The 25,698-nt window shown below is 45.4% G+C and overlaps 1 protein-coding gene across 1 annotated transcript in view; it reads right to left on the bottom strand.

Moving 5' to 3' along the window:
• Positions 1-25,698, bottom strand: part of STX4 (syntaxin 4) — a 172,588-nt gene that overhangs the window by 9,101 nt on the left and 137,789 nt on the right. Inside the window, exons 6-7 of the mRNA XM_030209553.1 lie at positions 4,055-4,163; positions 3,746-3,819 (exon numbers count right to left, since the gene is read on the bottom strand). Of these exons, the coding sequence (XP_030065413.1) occupies positions 3,746-3,819; positions 4,055-4,163 (183 nt within the window). The remainder of the gene's footprint in view (positions 1-3,745; positions 3,820-4,054; positions 4,164-25,698) is intronic.

Genomic DNA, 25,698 nt, shown 5'->3' with positions numbered 1-25,698 from the left:
TTACCTAACATAAACACAAACCCACTCCCCTCACCTTAATTCAAATCTTCAAAAACCCACTAAATTTCAGCCCTATATTCCTGGTAAAGTAGGGACCGGGCAGGTCTTTAGCAAGGGGAGCAAAACTATGTCTCAACAGAAGATAGATGGCAAAAAGGTGACATTATTCACATGTAAACAAATCGAACTTTGAAAGGGTGGAATTTAAGAAAACTGAAAGTTCTTATGGGTTTTTTTTAAACACTTTCAATGAACCAAGAGTTCACTATCCACACAGTTGCATTAGACATCAATTCTATAAACTCAATGAGAGTTATTCACGTTTTCAATCAAATTTTCTGATAACAGATGCAGCAAAATAACGGAAAGAGCACATAAAAATATACACAAGGGCATCATGTTGGCTCCCCATAGGATAGCCCACCACAATCTAACCTTATCCCACCCACCTTCCAAGAGATACACTGACCAAACTCATCCAACACCACCACCTAATTCTTCTTTCACTTTCAGTCCATGAAATATCTTTTCTAGTCAGAAATCTCTAAAATGGATTCCACACCTTCTCATATCCTTATGTCTGTTAACTTCTTCATCTCATATACCTTCCACACTTTACTACACCACCCAGATTTAAAAACCTCTCTTTTTGATAAATTTTATGATTTTAAAAAATGAATTTTAATTTTGATCTAAGTTTTTTTTTTCTTATGGTGAATTAGCTGCTTTGCTATCTGCTTTATGTTACCCGCTTTGATTCCTGAGTAGATATAAGCAGGATATAAGCATCAGAATAGAATAGGTGTCTCTTATTCTTCTATTAGCTGTAATTACCAAAAATGGTGCCACCAACAAGAAATCTACTAATTTAGTCTCGGAGATTTTTTCAACCATCTTCCTAATATCAGCGAGTACCTCTTTCCGAAAGGATCTTACTTCTATGCATTTCCAACAGATGTCGAAAGGGTACCTTTGTGTGCTCATCCCCTCCAACATTTATCCAAGTTGCTCCTCCATAATCTGTGTAAAAGAACTGATGTCATATAGATTCTAAACAGGATTTGATACCGAATGTCCAGGGGTCTTAAAAGTATGCTGCTGGATTCTGTCTAGGGCTGGATTCTGTCTAGCTCACCCAAAGTTGGGCAAGCAAATCTGGGTGTAGATCCAATTAAGTGCTTGTTAATGCTTAGCCAGACATAAGCACTTAATTTGCAGTAATTAGGTATTACACACAGATCTGCCCTACACTCTATTCTACAACATGCACGACTGAATTTCATAGAGTGCAATTCCAAAGGGGGTGTGTCCATGGGAGGGGCATGGGCAGATCAGGGCATCTAGATTGCAGAGATATGCTTGCATGCCGCCCCCCCCCCCCCCCCCCCCCCCCCCCCCCCACTGGTGTTTTACCTGGTCACGGTGACTTTCCAAGCCTGGCAGCAGCAGCGATTCCCATATGTTGCCCTGCTGCTGCCGCCGCCTCTTCCCTTTACTGCGGCTGCCTGAGCAAAACAGGAAGTTACTTCAGGCAGCCGCAGTAAAGGGAAGAGGTGGGTGCTGATGGCGGCAGGGCAGTGCATGAGAATCGCTGCCGCTGCCAGGCTTGGGCAGTCACTGTGACCAGGTAAAACTCCGCGAAGCCGCCCCCCGCCCCTAAAGAGTGCCGCCTGAGACCCCTGCCTCAGGTGGCTTAATAGTGGGGCCGCCCCTGAGTGTGAATGCATGTGAACACCCATGTGCAAACTACATGCTATTGATGACATGCGCATAGTTTCTGCCTCGCCTCACCCCATGCGTGGAACAAACTCCCTGAGCCCATACGCCAGGCCCCCTCCCTGCCCATCTTCAAATCATTGCTCAAAGCCCACCTCTTCAATGTCGCCTTCGGCACCTAACCACCACACCTCTACTCAAGAAATCTAGACTGCACCAACTTGACATTTCGTCCTTTAGATTGTAAGCTCCTTTGAGCAGGGACCGTCCTTCTTTGTTAATTTGTACAGCGCTGCGTAACCCTAGTAGCGCTCTAAAAATGTTAAGTAGTAGTAGTAGAATAGTGTGTAGGAAAATCAGTGGCATTTACATGTGTATGTGCACATCAACCAGAATACTGGCATATATGTGTTTATGCATTCTACTACTACTACTTATCATTTCTATAGCGCTACCGGACGTACGCAGCGCTTCACACTTGAACATGGAGAGACAGTCCCTGCTCAACAGAGCTTACAATCTAATTATGACAGACAGACAGGACAAGTAAGGGATAAGGGTTAGGACAGACAGGACATATCAGGGATAGGAGACAGTTGAAGGTTTAGGTTTAGGAGTTAAAGTCATTAAAAAAAGATGTGTGTGTATATATATATATATATATATATATATATATATATACACACACACACACACATCTTTTTTTAAAGAAATTAAATGAGAACCCTAGAGATAAAAAAGCTTTTCCAGGTAGAAATTATATGTTGATATATGACTTTTATTCTAACCCTTATCAGCCACCTTCACTTATCCAATGTGGGTTTTGTGTGCCTCTATGGAGGCCATTCAAAGATTATACAGCCAGCCACAAGGGACCATGTGTAGCTGTTCTATATGCTTGGGGGGAAGATTTTGGAAGACGTTTTGATTTCATAGCTAGCCACCCAAAAATAACGTGTGTACCTACCCCTGGGTTCACACTCAGACCTTATGCACTGGTTACTTTTTTTTTTTCTTTCCTTTTATCTATCATTACAGGCATTAAGCCTATCTCTCCCTGCTTCTTGCACTTCCCTCCAGATACTCTAGCCTCCTTTCTTCACCTCGCCTCCCTCCAGGCACTCTATCCTTCCTTCTCCATACCCTCTGCCCAACAGTAGCCTCAAGGTTCCCATGTCTCCTCCATCCCCAGATGTGCTGAACATGAGTAAAGATTTAAAGAAGCTTTTTTTCCTCCATGCTTCTTACTGGAGGCAGCTCTAGTCACACTACTCCTAATTGAAGATGAGTCCTCCATGGCACCACCTCCTTTTTTCAACTTTGGGCTGTCTCATGTGCAGACAGGTAGTATAGAAGCAGGTGGAGCAGGAGTGGAGGCAATATTGTGGCCATTGAATATGCTAGCTGGAGGTAATGTCTCTGCACAGGCAGACACCAGGTGCTGTGGCATATGGAGCTGGCCTTTCCCAGTGTTAATTTGTGGCTGTGCCAGAAACATAGCAGCCATGTGAATGAGGGAGTTGCACAAGCAAGATTCTGACTGGTTGAATTCTTTGTGACAGGCATAAGGCATTTGACTAATCAGAAACTGCTTTGGCACTAATGCACCTGTTGGTGCTTCACCATTGCTGGATTTGAAGGGATGTCCTTCATCTAAGGGGCAGTTGCCCTGCTTGTCCCATTTAACAATGGTCTTTCTACCAGGGAATGCCCATGACACCTCTCGAAAAAAAACATCAACTCACTCTATCTAAAGCAGGGGTAAGCAACTACAGTCCTTGTATACTGCTTTCATTGTATGCAAATAGAGTCTTGCATATTCATTGTGGATATCTTGAAAGCCCTTGAGGACTGTGTGGATGCCTACTCCTGATCTAAAGCCTGGTACTACACTAGAGCCCATAGCTGTGTATAGAATTTTATTTTCAGCAAAGTTTCTTGGAGGAGAAGAAAATAGGAGCCCTGCTTACTGGACCACGTTGTGGGAAAAAGGGAATAAAACAGCCATAGAAACATTGAAGTCACTCACATTTGAAGTGAACACAGCTCCCTGCCCACTCTCCAGCATTTGCTCCAACTCTTCGTCTGTCACAGAGGAGCCCGCTGCAACAGGGAGAGCAAAAGAGATCATTCAATTCACAGGTCACACTGAGCAGGTAACCCTGATTCCATATACCTCAAAACCAAGCACACAAGATGGAAAGGAAGGGATGAAAACCAGAGGGGGAGAAAGAATTGGAGAGGAGAGGAGAAAAGGACAGCATGAAGAGGGTGGAACAGGTAAGAGTGAGAAAGACAGGATGGAGAAGAAGGATGAGAAAAAGCCCAAGTAACTCACTAATTCGTAGCTGTCGCTGTATCCGCTCCACATTCTGGTCACGGTAATGTAACTGTGCAGTATTACACTTATTCATCACATCGACAAACTGCTGAGAGAGTATCCCATGCTGTGAGAGACAAAGAAAAAGAAAGATTACTAGAGAGAGAGAGAGAATGAGAATCTCATACACATGCGAGACATACACTGCTGGGACAATGATCCATACTGAGAGAGACAGAAAGAGAAGAGCAGACTATTTCATAGTATGAGACACACACTGAAAGTAAACATGACACACACAAACTGCTAAGACCCCATACTGAGAGATAGAGTGCAAGCCTTCCAGTGATGAGGACAATGGGAGGAATTTTTCTGCTCAACATAAGCAATACATACTGTGAAATTATAATACATCTATGAAAAATAGTAAAAAGCAACATGAACAATAGTAGCTCATGGACAGAGAGAACATTTCTGATCAAGAGATATAATGAAACTAAATGTAAATGGATCTCCTTTATCCAACTTAGTTTTGAAACATCCATGTTGAATGATCAACTCTGAGGAACAAAGACAAGAAATCCTAAACTGGTATTGAGGGGAATTTTCTCTAGCTGAGCCTGCTTTACTAGGACTTTAAACGAAACATCAAAACTCCTTTCATCCTTTTGGCTAAAATCTAATCTAATCCCAGAACGGTCATATATGCTAGCTTTTTCTGCCTCACATTCATGGTTTATTCTTTTCTGAAAGTGATCATATGTGCTATGCCCTGCATCTGCTCATGCAGTTAAAGCTGCAACAAGACACTTACCACACACTGAGGTGGCTTTAAGTAACATAGTAACATAGTAGATGACGGCAGAAAAAGACCTGCACGGTCCATCTAGTCTGCCCAACAAGATAAACTCATATGTGCTACTTGTGTATACCTTACCTTGATTTGTATCTGCCATTTTCAAGACACAGACCGTAGAAATCTTGCCCAGAACTAGCCCCATTTTCAGGACACAGACCGTAGAAGTCTTGCCCACAACTAGCCCCACCACCCAAACACCAGCCCCGCCTCCCAATCTCAGCTAAGCTTCTGAGGATCCATTCCTTCTGCACAGGATTCCTTTGTGTTTATCCCACGCATGCTTGAATTCCGTTACCGTTTTCATCTCCACCACCTCCCGCGGGAGGGCATTCCAAGTATCTACCACTCTCTCCGTGAAAAAATACTTACTGACATTTTTCTTGAGTCTGCCCCCCTTCACTCTCATATCATGTCCTCTTGTTCTACCGCCCTCCCATCTCCGGAAAAGGTTCGTTTGCAGATTAATACCTTTTAAATATTTGAACGTCTTTATCATATCACCCCTGTTTCTCCTTTCTTCCAGGGTATACATGCTCAGTCTGCAAGTCTCTCCTCATACGTCTTGTAACGCAAATCCCATACCTTCTCGTAGCTTTTCTTTGCAACGCTTCCATTTTTTTTTTACATCCTTAGCAAGGTACGGCCTCCAGAACTGAACACAATACTCCAGGTGGGGCCTCACCAACGACTTATACAGGGGCATCAACACCTCTTTTCTTCTGCTGGTCACACCTCTCTCTATACAGCCTAGCAACCTTCTGGCTACGGCCACCGCCTTGTCACACTGTTTCGTCGCCTTCAGATCCTCAGATACTATCACCCCAAGATCCCTCTCCCCGTCCGTAACTATCAGACTCTCCCCACCTAACACATACTTCTCCCGTGGATTTCTACTCCCTAAGTGCATCACTTTACATTTCTTCGCATTGAATTTTAATTGCCAAACCTTAGACCATTCTTCTAGTTTCCGCAGATCTTTTCATGTTTTCCACTCCCTCCCTGGTGTCCACTCTGTTACAAATCTTAGTATCGTCCGCAAAAAGGCAAACTTTACCTTCTAACCCTTCGGCAATGTCACTCACTTTAAGTGATCTGCGTTATCTTGTTAACACACAGTAACTTACTGTGCACCGACTGTAAGATACAGTCCTGGCCCACCCTATGTAGTTAATGCATGAATTATACACTATAGGGGTAATTCTATAAACATTTTTTTTAAAAAGGCACTCACAATTATGCACTAGTTGCAAGTGTAGGTCATTAGATTACTGGCTTAGACATATGGGTCCACACATAAGACTGTAAATGCCAATACATCGTGTAATTTGCCGACAGGTGGTGTCCAGGAGGAGTCTGGCCAAGTAACACATTTAGTGTGCTATACATTCCGCATGAATCTCCTGAAACTATGCATAAACATTTTCACTAGCTCTATGGCTGGTCTAGGCGTCCACACAAACATAAATATACCTAGTTAACGCTAGTATTCTAGAAAGGAAAGAAGATGGCTACTTTCCTTTATAGCAGTGGTTCTCAACCTTCTGTTATGACACACCTGACAGACGTTCATGTATGTGTGACACACCAAACATTAAAATTTCACAGCTGAACAAAGCACGCTTAAATATTGCATGCCTAAATATTTCATTGTTTAACTGTAAGCTTAGTATGAATTTGATTATCCCATATCAAAAAGCTGTATGCATCACATCACTCCCAGATTTTCTCACCTGTCCTACAACAAAACAAATATATATTCAAATTCTGATGTCACCTCAGTAACAGCAATACAAAATCCCTCCAATGTCAAATACTGTGAAGCAACACAAAAACCTGCAAATATGCTACTTAGAAACAATATAATAACCAACCTTTGGACAGCAGACCTGCAACATTTTCAGTTGGGGCTGGTGGCGCCAGTTATTATTGGGAGTAGTGGGGAAGCAGAAATAGGGACCAATTACAGAGATTTTAAGAACCTGCCTCTCAACATTGCTGATCTTCCTAGCTTGCAGGCACTGATGGTTGTAGAGGAAACACAGGCTTGCTGTCTATACCAAATTTTTTGTGACACACCTCCCACCTCTTGGGGACACTCTGATTAACAACTGCTTTACAGAACATGTGCCAATCACAATGAGTACTTATAGATAGGTGCGCTATTATGAGTTACATGCCATAAGCCAAACCACCTGTTTAATGCCCTTTAGTAAATGGGCCTCTTACTTCCTTGGCATGTCCTAATGAGACATTAACCCATATGAAATCGGGGTAAGTCTTGGAAAATCCACAACTTTGATGTGCCTTAAATCGTATTGTGAGGCCACATCATCTGTAGTACAATAATAGAAAATATTAAACTCTCAAAAGTGGAGAAAAAATCCTCAGCCAAATAAGCCAAACACACACAGTGTTTCTGTTAGCAATCAGCTCAGTATCATTATTGATCATTAAAAAAAAAACCTCTACTTATTTTAATATTTTAATGTTCAAACTCTCTCAAAAAGGCCAAATTTAACTGAATTTATATCCAACATGTGTGTCAATAATGACAATTTAATCCAGAAAAAGTTTACATACCAGTGAATAAGCTATTGCATACTCAAACCTGTAACTACTACAAGCGAACTCACTCCAACAGCTGGCGTTATATTTTGAGCAGAAAATAACTAAAATCAGACAAGAACTAAATAACTCCAACATCAATAGATCATTTTCTTAATCTATATGATCCTTCACCACTATGCTCCCAAGCAGACAGAATCTGATCAGCCTTTCATCCTCTTTCAACTGATCAAGTCAAATGCACTCTTAACAAATATGCTAAAATCACGTCTACTTGATAACTGCCCTAGTTACCTTCTCAAATCAGCCCCTAATTTACTCATAAGTTATTTGTACTCAAACATAACTTTAATGCTATCTCAGAGCCTATTCCCCACTCAAAATGGCAAAATTATTTTGACTCCCATACTGAAGAATACCCAAACTACCTTAAGTGTAGTCTAACTACAGACCAGTAGCTTCAATCCAATTACTGGTAAAGGTAATGGAAGGGTTAGTCATGCACCAACTAATGGACCATCTCCAACTTCACCCCATTTTACATAGCTCACAATCTGGTGTTAGACCTTCTCACAGTACTGAAACTGTTCTCACCACTCTCCTAGCTAAATTTAGACAACAACTTAATTCTGGTAATAAAATATTAACACTTCAATTTGATATGTCCAGTGCCTTTGACACTGTTGATCATAATATCCTGCTAAACATCCTTGACCATTATGGAATCTGTGGAGCTGTGTTAAAATGGTTCTCAGGCTTCCTAAGGTCTAGATCATAACAAGTGAAACAATCAGGTACAATTTCATCAGCATGGTCCCCTGATTGTGGAGTACCCCATGGTTCTCCATTGTCCCCAACCTATTTAACATCATGTTAATTCCATTAGGCAATTTACTGGAGAAAAATGGTCTCCCAACATTCATTTATGCAGGTGATCTTACCATCTATATTCCATTCACTAAAGAAATAAATGAAATTACTCATATCATCAGATTATTAAATTGACTTGGGGAAAATCCACTGCTAATTTATGGGGTAAGCAGCATAAAATTTATTGAGCTTTTTCAGGATCTTGTCAGGTATATGTGACCTGGATTGGTCACTGTTGGAAACAGGATGCTGGGCTTGATGGACCTCTGGTCTGTCCCAGTGTGGCAATACTTATGTACTTTCTAGTTGTTATGTAAGTCACACTGAACCTGAATTCTACTCGAGCTAATGTGGGATATAAATGTCATCAATAAAGAAATAAATAGGGGACTATCACAATAAGGTTTTTTCCCCCTAAAGAATACAAAAAAGGGAGAAAATAACAGTTCCCCTCCTCTCATAAATCAACCATGACTTCAATGGTTCAAATGTTGATAACTTTATAAAGGCATACTTAAGAAGCAAAATATCTTCACAAACAGCTAAGATTCAAACATTCTAAAAAATAAAACAAAAAAAAACTGTGCCATAAAAACAATGGCCATTTCACATTGAACTTTATTTGAATTTCTCTTGAAGAACTGAAGTGTGATGACTATATACAAGTTGAGAGAATAACAATGATCTGCGATAGCCTTTCACATTTATTATTAGCACTTCTACTTGGCTATTATTTAATCCATGAGATTCTTGTGTTTAAAGATATGTTTTTTGGCTGCAGGTTTATGTATGAGTGAATTATCTTTGAAATTTATTCCTGATGATTTTTTGGGTTTCCAACAGAAAATGGCATGTGAAGGAGTAGCCTAAAGGTTAGTGCAGTGGCCTGAGAGAACTAGGGGAACTGGGTTTGATTCCCACTACAGCTCCTTGCGATTCTGGGCAAGTCACTCAATCCTCCATTACCCCAGGTACAAAATAAGTACCTGTACATAATATGAAAACTGATTTGATTGTAACTACAGAAAGGTGGTATAACAAATCCTATCCCTATCCCCCACCCCATATGCATAAAAATAACTTTATAAAAATTACCCTGCATTCAACCACAAAGGACTGCTTATGCTCTTGCATAAATAAAAGAGAGGTGTGACTAGATAAAAACACCTGGCACCCCTTCTATTTTATTATTAGGCTTATACTGCCTTACGAGAGGACACAAAGTAGTTTATATTAAGGTAAACTTCATTCAATATAGCACAGAATAAAATCTCTCTCCTAAATTTGGCCTACAAGATTCTTGGAAAGGTGATAAGACAACAAATTGAAAGGCATTCTCTGAGATAAATAAGCTGCACCAAAACTGCTGCATCTCAGGGTGCACGTCTGTGAACAGACTGGCCCTAGTGAGGTAAACAATCTAGTATACCAAGGACCATGATGTGCTCTGATGCTGGATAAGGAGAAGATATATGACTGCAAACTACAGCTTCCTGGACAAACAGCTCCACAGGTTTTAGATGAGCAAATTCTTACATGGATGAGCATTGCACTGGAAATCAGACCCCTTCCCCATCAGGTTAAGGGTAAAAAAGGCTGCCTGCTCCCATCTCTCCTATTTGTTGTATAGCTCTCTGTCAAGTAGAGTAGTATACAGGAATCATAAGGATTATAGAACAAAAGACCCAATGAAGATGACAAGTGAAGTGCTTACTCTACATGAACAATATTACTATCTTCTGCACAGATTGGGCCTTGCTAATGACACCAGCAAACAAATGCAAAGACTTCAGAAGAGATTCAGGACTACGGATGAACTGCAGGAAGTCAGACTATGCCTTCCAGAGTGCAACTCAGAAGGTAATTCCATAACTGGGTGCCCGGTAAGATGCTATTCTATAAAGGAACATTGACTCCTACTTTCCTTTACACAATACCAGCATAGCTGGTTAAATATGTAAAGTGAGATACGAGACTCTACATCAACTACAGAGCTCACGTTAGCACCTATAACGTGCATAACCTACAGAATTCTTCAGAATAAGTTACACGCGTATGAGTCTCACCCAGGCTCCACCCATGTGTACGCCCACCTGTAAAATGCTTACTTTGTAGGTTATGCATGTATTTACAGAATACCACTTAGGTGGATTTTTAGTATTCATGAGCTTAGGTTGACACATACTTGTGTATATGCCATCATTCTACATATTTTTGCACATATAGGTTGTGAGGAGCAAAGCAACTACAAAGACCAGAAGACAGTGCAGCACCAGAGAAATTCGAAACTAACAAACTACAAAGCCCAGAAGGCAGTGCAGCAACAGCAGAGGGATCAGGTGAAGGGAGAGGATTCTATGCAAGAAAGGGAGGAGCCGGGGATTGATTGGGAAATGGAATCAGATGTGGTAGGGGAGGAGCCCCTAGATCGAGAGGAGAGGAGAAGAGAGAATGGGAGGAGGGGGAAGAAAGAGAGAATGAGGAGGAAATGGAAGTACTGCTGAAGGGCTCCTAAAGTGAGTTATGAACTGATGAGAGAGAGTGAATGAAGGCTTGGTGGATTGACCCAGTGGATGAATGTCAGGAGAATTTGTGCTGACAAATGAGGGAGGTGGGTCATTAGGTCTAAGAGTGAGAAAGTGATTTAGACCATATTGCGGTTAAGCTGAACTGTGTTGAAAAGCAGTGCTAAGCTGAACTGTGTTTAAAAGTTGGACTATACTGGGTAGAGGAGAAGGTCTGGGAAGACTTAAAGAAGAATAGCTGTATTAAGGAGCTAATAAAGCACTTCTAGTGAATCTCCAGTTTTCCTGAGACACTGATTGCAGACCTTTAACCCTGGGAGTGGATGGTGTACGATGCTGAGGAGGCAGAGACTGTAAAGGAGTGGTGAGGATCCAGCGAGTGATCCTGACATAATATGGTGGCAGTGGTGGGATCCCCTCTGAGCCCATGGTGTTGAACAGAGGAGGGTCCTGAGCGGACAAGGCGTCAGCGTCCCGAGGAGCTCTCCAGTGTGGAGAGAGTGGGAGGAGTTCCAGAGGCCAGTCCGGACGGAGAGCCAGAGGGAGGTGGAGGCCTGAAGGTTTCTGAAGCCTGTCGAGGGGGCCAATGCTGACAAAGGCGCATTACTCGCCTACCCAGGTAAAGGGTACCTAGGGAGGAGGCGAGGGAGGATACAGTAATCAGGGAAGCACAGTTCCTGTGCATTATTAAAAGACTTTGTGAGAAACCGCACTTGGGTGGTTGTTTTTCTTTCTTTTTCCAGGTGATGTGAATCCAGTGGACAGGATGGATCCCAAGGAACTGTTTGCGTTTATGACGCATCAATTTCAGAAGCAGCAGGGAATGGCTCGTCAGTTTATGGAAGAGTCGTTGGCTGCTTCCCGGGCTCAGCAGCAGCCTCTCTTGGACTTATTTCAGGAGTTGCTTTGAGGTGGAGGGCGATTGCCAGGAATGGGGTCGGATGGAAGAGTGGATCGAGCAGAAGGAGCGGTTGGAGTAGGAGGACCTCCAGGAGTGAACTGGCTGCCGTGGGGTAAGCTAACTGAGTCGGACAATATTGAGGATTACTTAGGGGCATTTGAAAGGGTGGCGGTGGCTGCAGGATGGCCCCAGGAACAATGGACAATTCGATTAGCCCCTGCGCAGTCTGGTGAGGCTTTGGTTGCCTTTAGAGCTCTGCCTACACTGGAGGTGGCGGACTATACCAAATTGAAAGAAGCTATTCTGGACAGGTATGGTGTGAGCCGACAGACATATAGGAGACGATTCAGAGAATTACGCTGGGTGGAGAGTGAAACACCCTGGGCTTTGGCTCAAAAGCTTTTGGATTTAGCAGGAACGTGGTTAGAGCCTGAAAAGAGATCTATGAATCAGGTAATGCAAGAACTGGTACTAGAACAATTTTTGGAGGCACTACCTGAAAGGTTTCGGGTGCCGTTGATAAAGAAGGGGTGTGGGTCACTTGAGGAGGCCATTAAAAGCATGGAATGCTTCCTGGAGGCCCAGCGGTGTGAAGGAAGAGGGAAACAAATGGGGGAGAAGGTGGCAAGGGTAACAGGGACCCGAACTTCCGTGAATGAGAGAATGTGTTACAGGTGTGGAAGGAAAGGACATCTGAGGAAGGACTGTTTTGTGAAATTAGGGTTCACCTCTTACTCCCAGGGGCTGGTGGTGAAGCAATTGAGGCAAGCAGTGGAGATATGTGGGGTTTGGGTCAATGCGCTGCTGGATTCAGGGGCTGACCAGACCATGCTATCTCGTGCCCTCTGGGAAAGAATAATGGGAAAGAGGGGAGTATGTAATGATAATAGGGGTCGGGAGGTCAGCATTCAGTGTGTCCACGGGGCCACCACTACATATCCCCTTAAGAGGGTTAGTATAAAAGGTCCTCTAGGGTCACACCGGGTATGGGTGGCATTACTACCCCGGCTACCTCAGGAGTTAATTTTGGGGAGGGATTGGCCCTCATTTGCGCACTGTTTGGGGGAGAAGGAAGGGTTGGTTGTTACTCGGGGGCAGGAAAAAGAGCGAGAAAAGGTAGAGCAAAACTTCTCATATTTTTCCTTTTCATGTGGAGGTTTTAGGGGCACCTGGGAAGACTCGGGAGTCGGGGCAGTTAAAAAAATTAACGCAGAGGCGCAGGGCTCAGGCCATGAAAGGGATTGAGCAGGTGGGGGAGTTTCCTGAGGATCCGGAGGAGTTGTTGAACAGGTTCCCTTATTTTAGCAGGGAACAGGAGTCAGATCTCACATTGAAATATGCTTGGGAAAGGGCGAGAGAGCCTTTAGGGGGGGGGGGGGGGTACCCAGGGGCCTAAGTTTGTGATAGAGAATGGTTTACTGTTTAGGGTGATTCAAGCTGAGGGCAGTGAGGATGAGATTAAACAACTTGTTATACCTAGGGGATTCCGGAACTTGGTGATATGGTTAGCGCATGACCATCCTCTGGGAGGACATAAAGGGGTCCAGAATACTGCGAGACAGTTATTAGGTCAGTTTTACTGGCCTGGAGTGTACAAAGAGGTAGAGGAATACTGTAAGTCCTGTGCAGTATGTCAGAAGCTGACCAAGAAAGGGCCAAGTCCTGCCCCATTGCACCCTCTTCCCCGAATTGAGAATCCGTGTGGGAGATTGGCAATGGATATTATTGGTCCCCTGATTAAGTCCAAAAGAGGGTTTTCTTATATTCTAGTGATTGTGGATGTGGCTACCTGTTTTCCTTGGGCCATACCCTTGCGAAATATCTCGGCCAAGGTTATTGCTGCGGAGCTGATTCGGATTTTTTGTGAGGTCGGTTTTCCTAGGGAGGTGTTTAACTGATAGAGGAACCAATTTTCTTTCTCGCATCCTTGTCCAGGTTTGGGAGGCTTTTGGTATTAAACACATATGTACTTCAGCCTATCACCCTCAAACCAATGGCTTAGTGGAGAGGTTCAACAAAACTTTGAAGATGTTGTTAAGGAAGGGGTTAGAATCACACTATGAGAACTGGGATCAACTTTTGCCTTTTGTGTTATATGTAGCTAGAGAATCTGTGCAGGCCTCCCTAGGAGTATCCCCCTTTGTATGGGAGAGCACCAAGGGAAAATTAGGTTCTTACCTTGGTAATTTTCTTTCCTTTAGTCATAGCAGATGAAGCCATTACATATGGGTTATGTCCATCAACCAGCAGGGGAGATAGAGAGCACTCAAACTTTCACAGTGCCCTCTTGGCCAGCTAGCTCCACTGCCTCTTCAGTATTTGAAGCTTCCAAAGCAGTATGGCAAACCGCAATGGGAATCACAAGAGCTTTCCTCACAGCGAACGATGGCCCATCACAAGGGCATGAACTCATAAAGGAGGGAATGCACATCCTCCTGGAGGGAATAAACTCATCCTCCTTATTGTATAAGTGGAGGGGAACACACGCGCCTCCTGGAGGGAATCACACATCCTCCCAACACACTGGAGGGAATGAACTCATCCTCCTATTTATAGAACTGGAGGGGAACACACGCGCCTCCTGGAGAGAATCAACACATCCTCCAAAAAAAACATGCTGGAGGGAATGAACACATCCTCCTAAATTTAAACTGAACATGAATCCTGAAGATTGTTTTGCAACTTTCTCCCAAGGAAGGAACGTCAGGAAATTAGAACAGAACCTGAAAAACAGATTCACAGCATACAGACAATCATACAGGGAGGGCTCATGGCTTCATCTGCTATGACTAAAGGAAAGAAAATTACCAAGGTAAGAACCTAATTTTCCCTTCCTTGTCATCAAGCAGATGAAGCCATTACGTATGGGATGTAACAAAGCAATCCCTAGATAGGGTGGGAACAAGCCACACCACGCGCTAGCACTTGTGCACCAAAACGTGCATCCCTCCTGGCAGCCACATCCAGCCTGTAATGTCGGGCAAAGGAGAGCTTAGAAGCCCATGTTGCTGCACTGCATATCTCTTGAAGAGAGAGTGCTCCAGTTTCAGCCCAAGAGGAAGAAATCGCTCTAGTAGAATGTGCCTTAAAGGCTACAGGCGGAACCCTGCCGGCCAGCAGATAAGCTGAAAAGATAGTTTCTTTGAGCCAGCGGGCAATAGTGGCTTTAGACGCTGGAGACCCTCTGCGAGAACCGGATAGCAAAACAAACAGATGATCAGAAGTCCTGAAAGAGTTAGTAACTCGCAGATACTGCAGCAGAGTCCTGCGCACATCCAAAGGTGCAGCTGCCCAAAAGATTCTGGAAACTCTTCCTCTGAAAAAGAGGGCAAGAAAATAGGCTGGTTTAGGTGAAAGGCTGAAACCACCTTAGGCATAAAGGAAGGCACGGTCCAAACCGTGACTCCGGACTCTGAAAATTGCAGAAATGGGTCTCTACAGGACAGCGCCTGGAGCTCTGACACCCGTCTCGCCGAGGTAATGGCCACCAGAAAAACGGCCTTCAGTGTCAAATCTTTCTCTGATGCTCGCCGAAGCGGCTCAAAAGGAGATGCCTGCAGGGTTTTGAAAACTAGCCCCAGGTTCCAAGCTGGACAGGGTGCTCGCACTGGAGGTCGGAGCCGAAGCACCCCTCTAAGAAACCGTGCCACATCTGGGTGAGCAGCCAAAGACACGCCTTCCACCTTACCACGAAGGGAGGCCAACGCTGCCACCTGCACCCGCAGGGAATTATAGGCCAAGCCTTTTTGTACACCTTCCTGCAAAAAGTCCAGAATCGTCGAGACAGGAGCCCGCATTGGAGCAATGGCTCTGGAAGCACACCAAGACTCAAACAGGCACCAAATCCTGGCATAAGCCACGGAAGTGGACCGCTTGCGGGCTTGCAGGAGAGTGGAAATAACTTTATTGGAATAACCTTTATCCCTCAATTGCGCCCTCTCAATAGCCATGCCGTAAGACCAAAGCGGCCGGCGTCCTACATGGCTACCGGTCCCTGAGTCAACAGGTTCGGTACCAGAGGTAACGACAGAGGAGCCTCCAGGAGCATCTGTCGGAGGTCTGCATACCAAGGTCTCCTTGGCCAATCCGGGGCGATGAGGACCACTTCTCCTGGGTGCAGCCGAATCCGCAAGAGCAGGCGCCCTATCAAGGGCCATGGGGGAAACACATAAAGTAGACCCGGAGGTCAGGGTTGAGCCAAGGCATCCAACCCCGCCGAGCGAGGATCTCTCCGTCTGCTGAAGAAGCACGGGACTTTGGTATTGGCACTTGTCGCCATTAGATCCATCACAGGCTTGCCCCATTTGGCACAGATCTGCAGGAATACTTCGTCTGCCAGATTCCATTCTGCTGGATCGATCTGATGCCTGCTCAGATAATCAGCCTGCACATTGCTCTGACCTGCAATATGAGCTGCCGACAGACACTGAAGATGCAGCTCGGCCCAGTGGCAAAACAGTTCGGCCTGCGCGGCTAGTGCTCTGCACCTTGTTCTGCCTTGTCGATTTATACAGGCCACCGTTGTCGTGTTGTCCGACATCACTCTGACAGCCAATCCTTCCAGGGTCACTTGGAAGGCCAGAAGCGCCTGAAACACCGCTTTCAACTCTAGGCGGTTGATGGACCACTCCAACTCCTCGGGTGTCCATAGACCCTGGGCATGCTTCCCCTTGCAGTGTGCGCCCCAGCCCTTCAGGCTGGCATCTGTTACCACTAGGCACCAAACGGGGAGCGTCAGCGGCATTCCTCGCCGCAGCATGCTGTCCGAGAGCCACCACTCCATGCTGAGACGGGCCGCAGGGAGCCAAGTAAGTCTGCATTGGTAATCCTGAGAAATAGGAGACCATCTCCGGAGTAGGGAATACTGTAGAGGTCTCAGGTGCGCTCTCGCCCAGGGTACCACTTCCATCGTGGCTGTCATCGATCCCAGCAGCTGGACAATGTCCCAAGCTCGCGGGCGGGGCATCCTCAGGAGCAGACGGACCTGATTCTGAAGCTTGCACCGCCTTAGCTCGGGTAGGAACACATAGCTCGAGACTGTGTCGAACCTGGCCCCCAAAAACTCTAGAGATTGTGAAGGGGACAGGTGACTTTTGGCCATATTGACGACCCAGCCTAGAGATTGCAGTACCGAGACCACTCTGGCTGTAGCATGTAAGCTCTCTGTTGCAGAGTCTGCTCTGATGAGGCAGTCGTCTAGGTATGGGTGAACCCTGATACCTTCTCGCCTGAGAAAAGCAGCTACTACCACCATTACCTTCGAAAAGGTTCGGGGAGCTGTGGCGAGGCCAAAAGGCAAGGCCCTGAACTGGAAATGTTTTCCCAACACCGCAAACCTCAGAAACTTCTGGTGCGGGGGCCAAATCAGTATGTGCAAGTAAGCTTCTTTCAGGTCTAGAGACGTGAGAAACTCTCCTGGCTGAACCGCCGCAATGACGGAGCGCAGGGATTCCATGTGGAAATGCCGCACTCTCAGGGACTTGTTCACTTCTTTTAAGTCCAGAATAGGGCGAAAGGACCCACCTTTTCGCGGCACCACAAAGTAGATGGAGTATCGGCCGCAGCCTTGCTCGGCGGGAGGCAGCGGGGTCACTGCCCCTAACTGAATCAGACCTTGTAAAGTCTCCTCCACCGCCGCCCGTTGAATTCTATTCTGTATCCATCTCTGATCAGGTCCAGAACCCACTGATCTGAGGAAATCTTGGCCCACTCCTCGACAAAGAGGGAAAGCCGTCCTCCGATGACAGGCATCGAGGAGAGGGCCGGCGCACCATCATTGAGAGGGTCGCCCCTGAACTCCTGGTCTTGAGCCACCGGCTGCGGAACGCTTGTCCGAGCGAAAGGAGTTCCTCTGCTGACCACGGGCACGTGAAGTGAACCCAGCAGAACGCCCCGGGCGGTACCTTCTAGCTTCACGGAAGCGAGGTCTGTACGAGGAGTGGACCGCCTGGCCCTTAGAGGAAGGCCTCTGCCCATCTTCGGGCAAGCGCTGGGGTTTGGATCACCCAGGCCTTTCACAATTTTCTCCAACTCCTCACCAAATAGAAGTCCTTGAAAAGGCAACTTCACCAACCTTTGCTTAGAGGCCATGTCCGCTGCCCAGTGTCGTAGCCACAGACGACGGCGAGCCGCCACTGCTACTGCCATTTGTTTAGCCGAAGCTCTGACAAGGTCATAAAGGGCATCAGCCAGAAAGGACAAGGCCACCTCCATCCGCGGAGCCACATCCAAGAAGGGCTCCGCTCCATCTCCGGGCTGAGCCACTGCCTGTTGCAGTCAAGCTAGGCAGGCTCTCACAGCATAACAGCTGCATGCAGACGCCCGAACAGTGAGACCTGCAATTTCAAAGGACCGTTTCAACGCTGTTTCCAGCCTACGGTCTTGAACATCCTTCAGGGCAACACCTCCTTCAACAGGGAGGGTAGTTCTCTTTGTCACCGCAGTGACTAGGGCATCCACTGTAGGCATTTGAAAATGAGCCATATGTCCCTCACGCAGAGGGTATAACTGCCCCATAGCCCTGGAAACTCTCAAAGGTCCCTCGGGGTCAGCCCACTGAGCCGAAACAAGCTCTAGGATGGAGTCATGCAAAGGGAAGGCCCGAGCAGCTTTCTTGGTACTAGCCATCCTGGGATTACCCGAGGAGGCCATGCCACTGTCAGGATCTTCAATCGAGAGGGCCTGCAGGGTATCTGAAATAAGCGCTGGCAGCTCATCACGGTGGAAAATCCTCACCGCGGAGGGATCATCCAGATCCTGTGGTAAATCCACACCTGACTCTGGTTCCTCAGACCAAGAACGTCTGTCAGAGTTCTCCGAATCCTCACACCCCGACCACGGGGGGAAAAAGGTGCACCACACTCTGAAGGGGAATTAACCCTTCTGCGCTTATCTTTAGGCCAAGCATCCGGGAAAAAAGCCTCACTGGGCAGTCCCAGGCCAGAATCCATCGGGGGGGGGGGGGGGGGGGGGGGCAATCAGAGGAGCCTCAGGCGACCCTTGAGGAAGGGCTCTTTTCATCATGTATGCTTTATGCAGCAAAAGCACAAAATCCGGGGAGAAAATCTCACCCTGGGCACCCAAATCCTGTCCGGTGCTAGCCATTCCTGAAATAACCTCATCTCGAGGTGCCCCACCCGGCTCAGGTCTCTCCGTGTCCACGGAGGCCGCGCCATGCGGTGTAAGCAAAATGGCGCCCGCTGCCAGCTCAGAGCGGGAAGAAACATCGCTCGCCATGCTCGGGCCGGCTCCTACGCCAGTACAGCACGATTTACAGAGCCCTGCTGCTGATTTGCGCTTGCCACAAGTGGAACAGCGCTTTACATTGTCCGCAGCCATCGCCAAAAAACGGCGGTAAAATCCAAAATGGCGGTTTCGCGCCAAAATCGCCCCGATCGCGGGCCCACCCCGGAGGAGTTGGAAAACACTCTTACCTCAAAGGATCTAGTGTACAACTACGATCCTGCTGAAAATCAGGTCAAAAACCTCTGTTCCAGCGTCTCTGCGTTTAAAAATGCGACGCGACTTTTTTTTTTTTTTAAGCTGTGAGGAAAGCAGAGGTATTGAAGACTCCGGAGGCTCAGATGAGTGGGAAAGGCAGGGAAAGGGCGAACCTATATGCCTGCATCCACTGTTGGTGGGTAAGGACAGGGAAAGCAAGGCAATATGTCCACATCCACAGAGGTATGGGTAAGGCAGGGAAAGGGCTAACCTATGTGCCTTTAAAGTGAAGCTGCTATAGCCTCCAACACCCCGGTTAACAACTGGCAAGCCAGGAACCACCTCCCGGCAGATTTTTCTGGAGCTCGAACAAGCTGCAGCCACCCTGCTAGGGGAGATAGAGAATACTGAAGAGGCAGTGGAGCTAGCTGGCCAAGAGGGCACTGTGAAAGTTTGAGTGCTCTCTATCTCCCCTGCTGGTTGATGGACATAACCCATATGTAATGGCTTCATCTGCTTGATGACAAGGAAGAGGGGTGTTGGATATTCTTTGGGATCAATAGGTACCACCGGAAAGGGAGGATAAAACGGTAGTAGAATATCTTCATGATTTGAAAGGTCGGTTACGGAGGTTAGGCACTTATTCCAGGGATAATCTGGGGAAAGCTCAAAGTTATCAGAAGATTCATTATGATCGGGAAGCGCGGGTCAGAGTATTTCAGGAAGGGGATAAGGTGGTGGTTAGGGTTCCGGATAATCCCCATAAGTTTTTAAGTAAGTGGAAGGGACCCAGTACAGTGAGGAAACGGTTGGGCCCAGTCACATTTGAGGTATGGAACGAGCGAGGAAAGCCTCAGACCTATCATGTGAACTTGCTTAAGACTTGGCAGGAAAAGAGAGCCTATTGGGCAAAAGGGGAGGAGGAACCCGAGTAGGACTTAGGACCTCAGATATCAGAGATTTTTATTCCTAGGGAAGTGACAGTGGGAGACAGCTTAGAGGGTCCACAAAAGGAACAGATGCAAGCTCTGTTGGAGGAGTTTTAGGATGTTCTTACAGCTTGTCCAGGGGAGACGCACTTAATTGTGCATGAAATTGTGACGGAGAAAGGGAGGGTGGTTCGTCAGCGGCCCTATAGGTTATCCCCGGGTAAAAAGCAGGAAGTAGTTAAACAAGTGAAGGAAATGCTTGACTTTGGGGTGATCGAGGAATCCATTAGCCCGTGGGCAAGTCCTGTAGTGTTAGTGCCTAAGAGAGACGGATCCTGGCGTTTTTGTATTGATTTTCGGCACGTTAATGCGCTTTCTGTGCCAGATGCTTATCCTATGCCCCGTATTGAGGATTTGATAGATAGGCTAGGTTCGGCACAGTTCTTGTCTACTCTTGACTTAACAAAGGGATACTGGCAAATTCCTTTATCGAGGAAGGCTCGGGCTAAAACAGCTTTTTGTTCCCCGCTTGGGTTGTTTCAATTCAAGCGAATGCCACTTGGCCTAAATTCAGCTGCGGCTTCTTGCCAGCGCCTTCTGGACAGAGTTTTGAGATCACATCAGGAATATGCTGCTGCGTATTTGGATGATGTAATCATTCATAGTACAGATTGGGAGACTCATGTAGCTCAGGTTAAGGGGGTATTGCAATCTTTTCGGGAAGCAGGTCTCACACTTAACCCCCAGAAATGCCATTTTGCGCAGCAAGAAGTAAAATACTTGGGCTATCAGGTAGGAAATGGCCAGGTTAAACCTTTGTGGGATAAAGTGAAGAGTATTCAGGAGTTTCCCCTTCCTACAAATAAAAAAATGCTAAGAAGTTTTTTGGGATTAATAGGTTATTACAGAAGATTTATACCTCACTTCGCATCCCGAGCTGCCCCCTTGACGGATATGCTGAAGGGGAATAGGCCGAATCAGCTCCGGTGGCAGGAGGACTCGGAAAGGGTATTTGCTGGGTTGCGGTCAGCATTATGCCAGGAGCCTCTGCTTAAAGCAGTGGACTTTGAGAAATCTTTTGTATTACACACAGATGCATCTGGAGTAGGATTAGGGGCGGTGTTATCGCAAGTGCATGAGGGAGAGGAGCACCCGATTATGTACTTGAGCAGGAAGCTTCTCCCTCATGAAACTCGGTACGCCACGATCGAGAGAGAGTGCCTAGCGGTTAAGTGGGCGATACAAGCTTGTGAGTTCTATCTTGAGGGGCGTCCCTTTAAGCTGGTCACTGATCATGCCCCCTTAAAGTGGCTGGGTCAGATGAAGAACCATAATGCTACATTAATGAGGTGGTATTTGGCGTTGCAACCATTTCAATTTCAGGTGGAACATCAAGCAGGAAAATTAATGCAGCATGTAGATGTTTTGTCTAGAATTGCTAGTCCGGTGGGAAAAGAAGGAAAAAACAAATGGACTAGCAATCGTTTGACTGGGGGGGGGGGGGGGGGGGGGGGGGGGGGAGGGAATGTGAGGAGCAAAGCAACTACAAAGACCAGAAGACAGTGCAGCACCAGAGAAATTCGAAACTAAGAAACTACAAAGCCCAGAAGGCAGGGCAACATCAGAGAAACCAGGAACTAAGAAACTACACGGTCCAGAAGGCAGTGCAGCAACAGCAGAGGGATCAGGTGAAGGGAGAGGATTCTATGCAAGAAAGGGAGGAGCCAGGGATTGATTGGGAAATGGAATCAGATGTGGGAGGGGAGGAGCCCCTAGATCGAGAGGAAGGAGAGGAGAGAATGGAACTGGAGGAGGGGGAAGAAAGAGAGAATGAGGAGCAAATGGAATGAAGGCTTGGTGGATTGATCCGGTGTGTAGATGTCAGGAGAATTTGTGTTGACAAATGAGGGAGGTGGGTCATTGGGTCTAAGAGTGAGAAAGTGATTTAGACCATATTGCGGTTAAGCTGAACTGTGTTGAAAAGCAGTGCTAAGCTAAACTGTGTTGAAAAGCAGTGCTAAGCTGAACTGTGTTGAAAAGCAGTGCTAAATTGAACTGTGTTGAAAAGCAGTGCTAAATTGAATTGTGTTTAAAAGTTGGACTATACTGGGTAGAGGAGAAGGTCTGGGAAGACTTAAAGAAGAATAGCTGTATTAAGGAGCTAATAAAGCACTTCTAGTGAATCTCCTGTTTTCCTGATGCACTGATTGCAGACCTTTAACCCTGGGAGTGGATGGTGTACGATGCTGAGGAGGCAGAGACTGTGAAGGAGTGGTGAGGATCCAGCGAGTGATCCTGACAAGGTGCATAAATGTTAACACCTATTCTACAGATTTACCTCCACAGTGTCTGACCCATTCCTTTTTCCCATCAGGAGAGGCCCGATCAAGATCCTGGGGTTCAAAAACGATAACACAGCCCAGAAGTTCAGGCATGTCACCAACCCCCCCCCCCCCCCCACCCCCCAAGCAAATGCTGAAGACATCATGAGGGCAGGCACTTTCTTCATTTGGAACTCCAAGACATAACAGGGTCGATACTCAAAGACATTTAACCAGCCAGAAACAGCTCCTGGCTTGTGTGGAGCTATACGCTGATATTCAGTGGCAGCACTTAACCAATTAGTGCCACTGAATATCACCACAGACTGCTAAAAAGTGAAAGCCGGCTATTTTGTGGGTGGGGGTCATTCCATGCCAAGTGGTCTAAACCTTCCCACCATCATATCTCCAATTTTGTTCAAATTTTATCTGTTGCGCGAGTCAGGTGTTAAATGAAGTTTACCAAAATTTGAGGTCTCTAACTGCAATAGTTGCAGATCTAGACCCCCTTTTCTGAAAGATTGTCAGTCCATGAGCGCACGACATTTACCAAAATGCCATTTTTGGGGTCTAAAAAAATCCAAACACATTTATAAGAATGGCTAAAAAATTCAAATCCTGTACAGTTTTTGGTGCTAATTCTGATGAAATACGTTTTAACATTATGGATGCAAAATCCAGTCAAACAAGTTGACTCAAAGTGTGCATCAAAACTGGTCACGACTCATCAGAACATATTTGGACCAATATTCAGATTGCAACAACTTCCATGAAAACAAAGATACAGACTTGAAATTTTGAACAAGCATTATGCTTGTGCTGGACATGCCAGATTTGCAACTAACCAGCATCTGTAACCGCCCTGCAGGATCTCTTCAAAGTTGGCACTGTCAGCGCAAATGGTAAAATGTACCAAAGTTCAAAGCCAATTATTAAAAAAGAGTCTGCCTGAATCAGCTTGTGAACAGTATCATCTGAAAGAGAAAATTGTGCTCTACAACACTGATATGTTTTTGTTTTGCAATGCCACCATTAAGTAGCCACTTACTCAGGTCAAAGTATGTTATATTTTGTATGCTTGATGCGCTAATTTTTCTTCATTTCTAGGAATTTGAGTCTTAATAGTCGCTTAAAAGTATTGATATATTTATTCATTCGTATTTTATTCGTTGATTGTCCAATCGTTTATTGTGCGCTGTTATCAGTTTGGTCGTGCCATCTCAGGTGAATATTCCAGCTTAATAAAATCTTTTAAAAAGTGTGTTTATCATCTGTTGTACCAATTAATTATAGATGTCAGAAGACAAGAAAAATGAAGAAGCCTTGGCTCCCTGTTCAATTGGGGAAAATGCTGGTACATCAAAGTGCCATGTAATCTTCTATGCTAAGAAGGCAAGATTCAAACCTTTTGGGGATTTCACAGAATGTGACCAGAAATTGCTTCTTATGCTTTTAGAAGCAAAACTTGATGAAGATTCCGTCATTTGCTTTCACCATGAATCCCTTTTCCTAAGTGAATATCAATCAATGCAAAAGAAATGTTGCAATCCATTCAAGAAGAAGAATCATAATGTAAGAGCTGGACTTGATATTGATATTGATATTGAAACAGCTGACAAACTTCATGAGCTACATAAAAAAAGTGATAAATATAAAACCAGGTCAGAAGCTTTGCCCTGCCTGCAAGTCGACACTAATAAAAAGCTTGAACCATCAGCATCATCATCATCTCAATCTGAACAAAAATTAGTGATGCTGAACAAATAGATAAAGTCACAAATCTTCAGTCTGGCAGTATATTGCTTGCATTTATGAAAATAAATGGTGGATTGGAAACGTTTGTGAAACGTCAGTTGAACAGAAAGATGCTTTCATAAGCTTTATGCATCCTCATGGTCCCGCTACTTCATTTTATTGGCCGGTAAGACGCGATACTTGCTGGATCCCAGAACAACTTATCATTGCTGTTATTCCAGCTCCATCAGTGTCATCATCTGGTAGGCAATATAGTTTCCCTGAAACCGTTCTCTTGCAGATCAATGATGCTTTCAGAATGATGACGTAACTGAAGAAGGCAGGCTTGGGAACCTGCAGTGAAGTAACTGAAGAAGGCAGGCTTGGGAACCTGCAGTGAAGTAACTGAAGAAGGCAGGCTTGGGAACCTGCAGTGAAGTAACTGAAGAAGGCAGGCTTGGGAACCTGCAGTAAAGAAACACACAATCAGGCTTGGGATCCTGCAGTAAAGATACCCATCCGTGGCTGTTACTGCATGGCTATCGGGCGTGGCCCCTATGGCGATGGGGATGCTGGTTTCAATGTGATAACCAGTAATGGCTCAGCCATCATGGACCAATGCAATACATCGCACACACAAAATATAACTTACTCTGACCTGAGTAAATGGCTACTTAATGGTGGCAATGCAAAACAAAAACATATCAGTCTTGTAGAGCACAATTTCTCTTTCAGATGATACTGTTCACAAGCTGATTCAGGCAGACTCTTTTTTAATAATTGGCTTTGAACTTTGGTACATTTTACCATTTGCGCTGACAGTGCCAACTTTGAAGAGATCCTGCAGGGCGGTTATAGATGCTGGTTAGTTGCAATTCTGGCAGTATTATGTCCAGCACAAGCATAATGCTTGTTCAAAATTTCAAGTCCGTATCTTTGTTTGCATGGAAGTTGTTGCGGTCTGAATATTGGTCCAAATATGTTCCGATGAGTCGCGACCAATTTTGATGCACACTTTGAGTCAACTTCTTTGACTGGATTTTGCATCCATAATGTTAAAATGTATTTCATAGGAATTAGCATCAAAAACTGTACAGGATTTGAATTTTTTAGCCATTCTTATAAATGTGTTTGGATTTTATTAGACCCCAAAAATGGCATTTTGGTAAATGTCACGCGCTCATGGACTGACAACCTTTCAGAAAAGGGGGTCTAGATCTGCAACTTTTGCAGTTAGAGACCTCAAATTTTGGGAAACTTCGTTTAACACCTGACTCGCGCAACAGATAAAATTTGAACAAAATTGGAGAGCATGATGGTGGGAACTTTTTAAAATTTCAGACCACTTGGCATGGAATGACCCGGTGGTTCAGGGTCAGAGTTGGCACTTAACCTAAGTTAATTGGCCATATAATTGGCCATATTGGACCATATAAAAGTCAGTCCTATCTTTATGCAGTGTCACTTAGGTGGTTAATTACTGAATATCGGCACTTAAACGCATAAGAGATAGCTGGC

The sequence above is a fragment of the Microcaecilia unicolor genome, chromosome 7 (genome assembly GCF_901765095.1).
Source record: "Microcaecilia unicolor chromosome 7, aMicUni1.1, whole genome shotgun sequence".
In the NCBI taxonomy this organism is placed as follows: Eukaryota; Metazoa; Chordata; class Amphibia; order Gymnophiona; family Siphonopidae; genus Microcaecilia; species Microcaecilia unicolor.
Note: the sequence above shows the minus strand (reverse complement) of the source record. Positions and strands in the feature narration are given on the sequence as shown.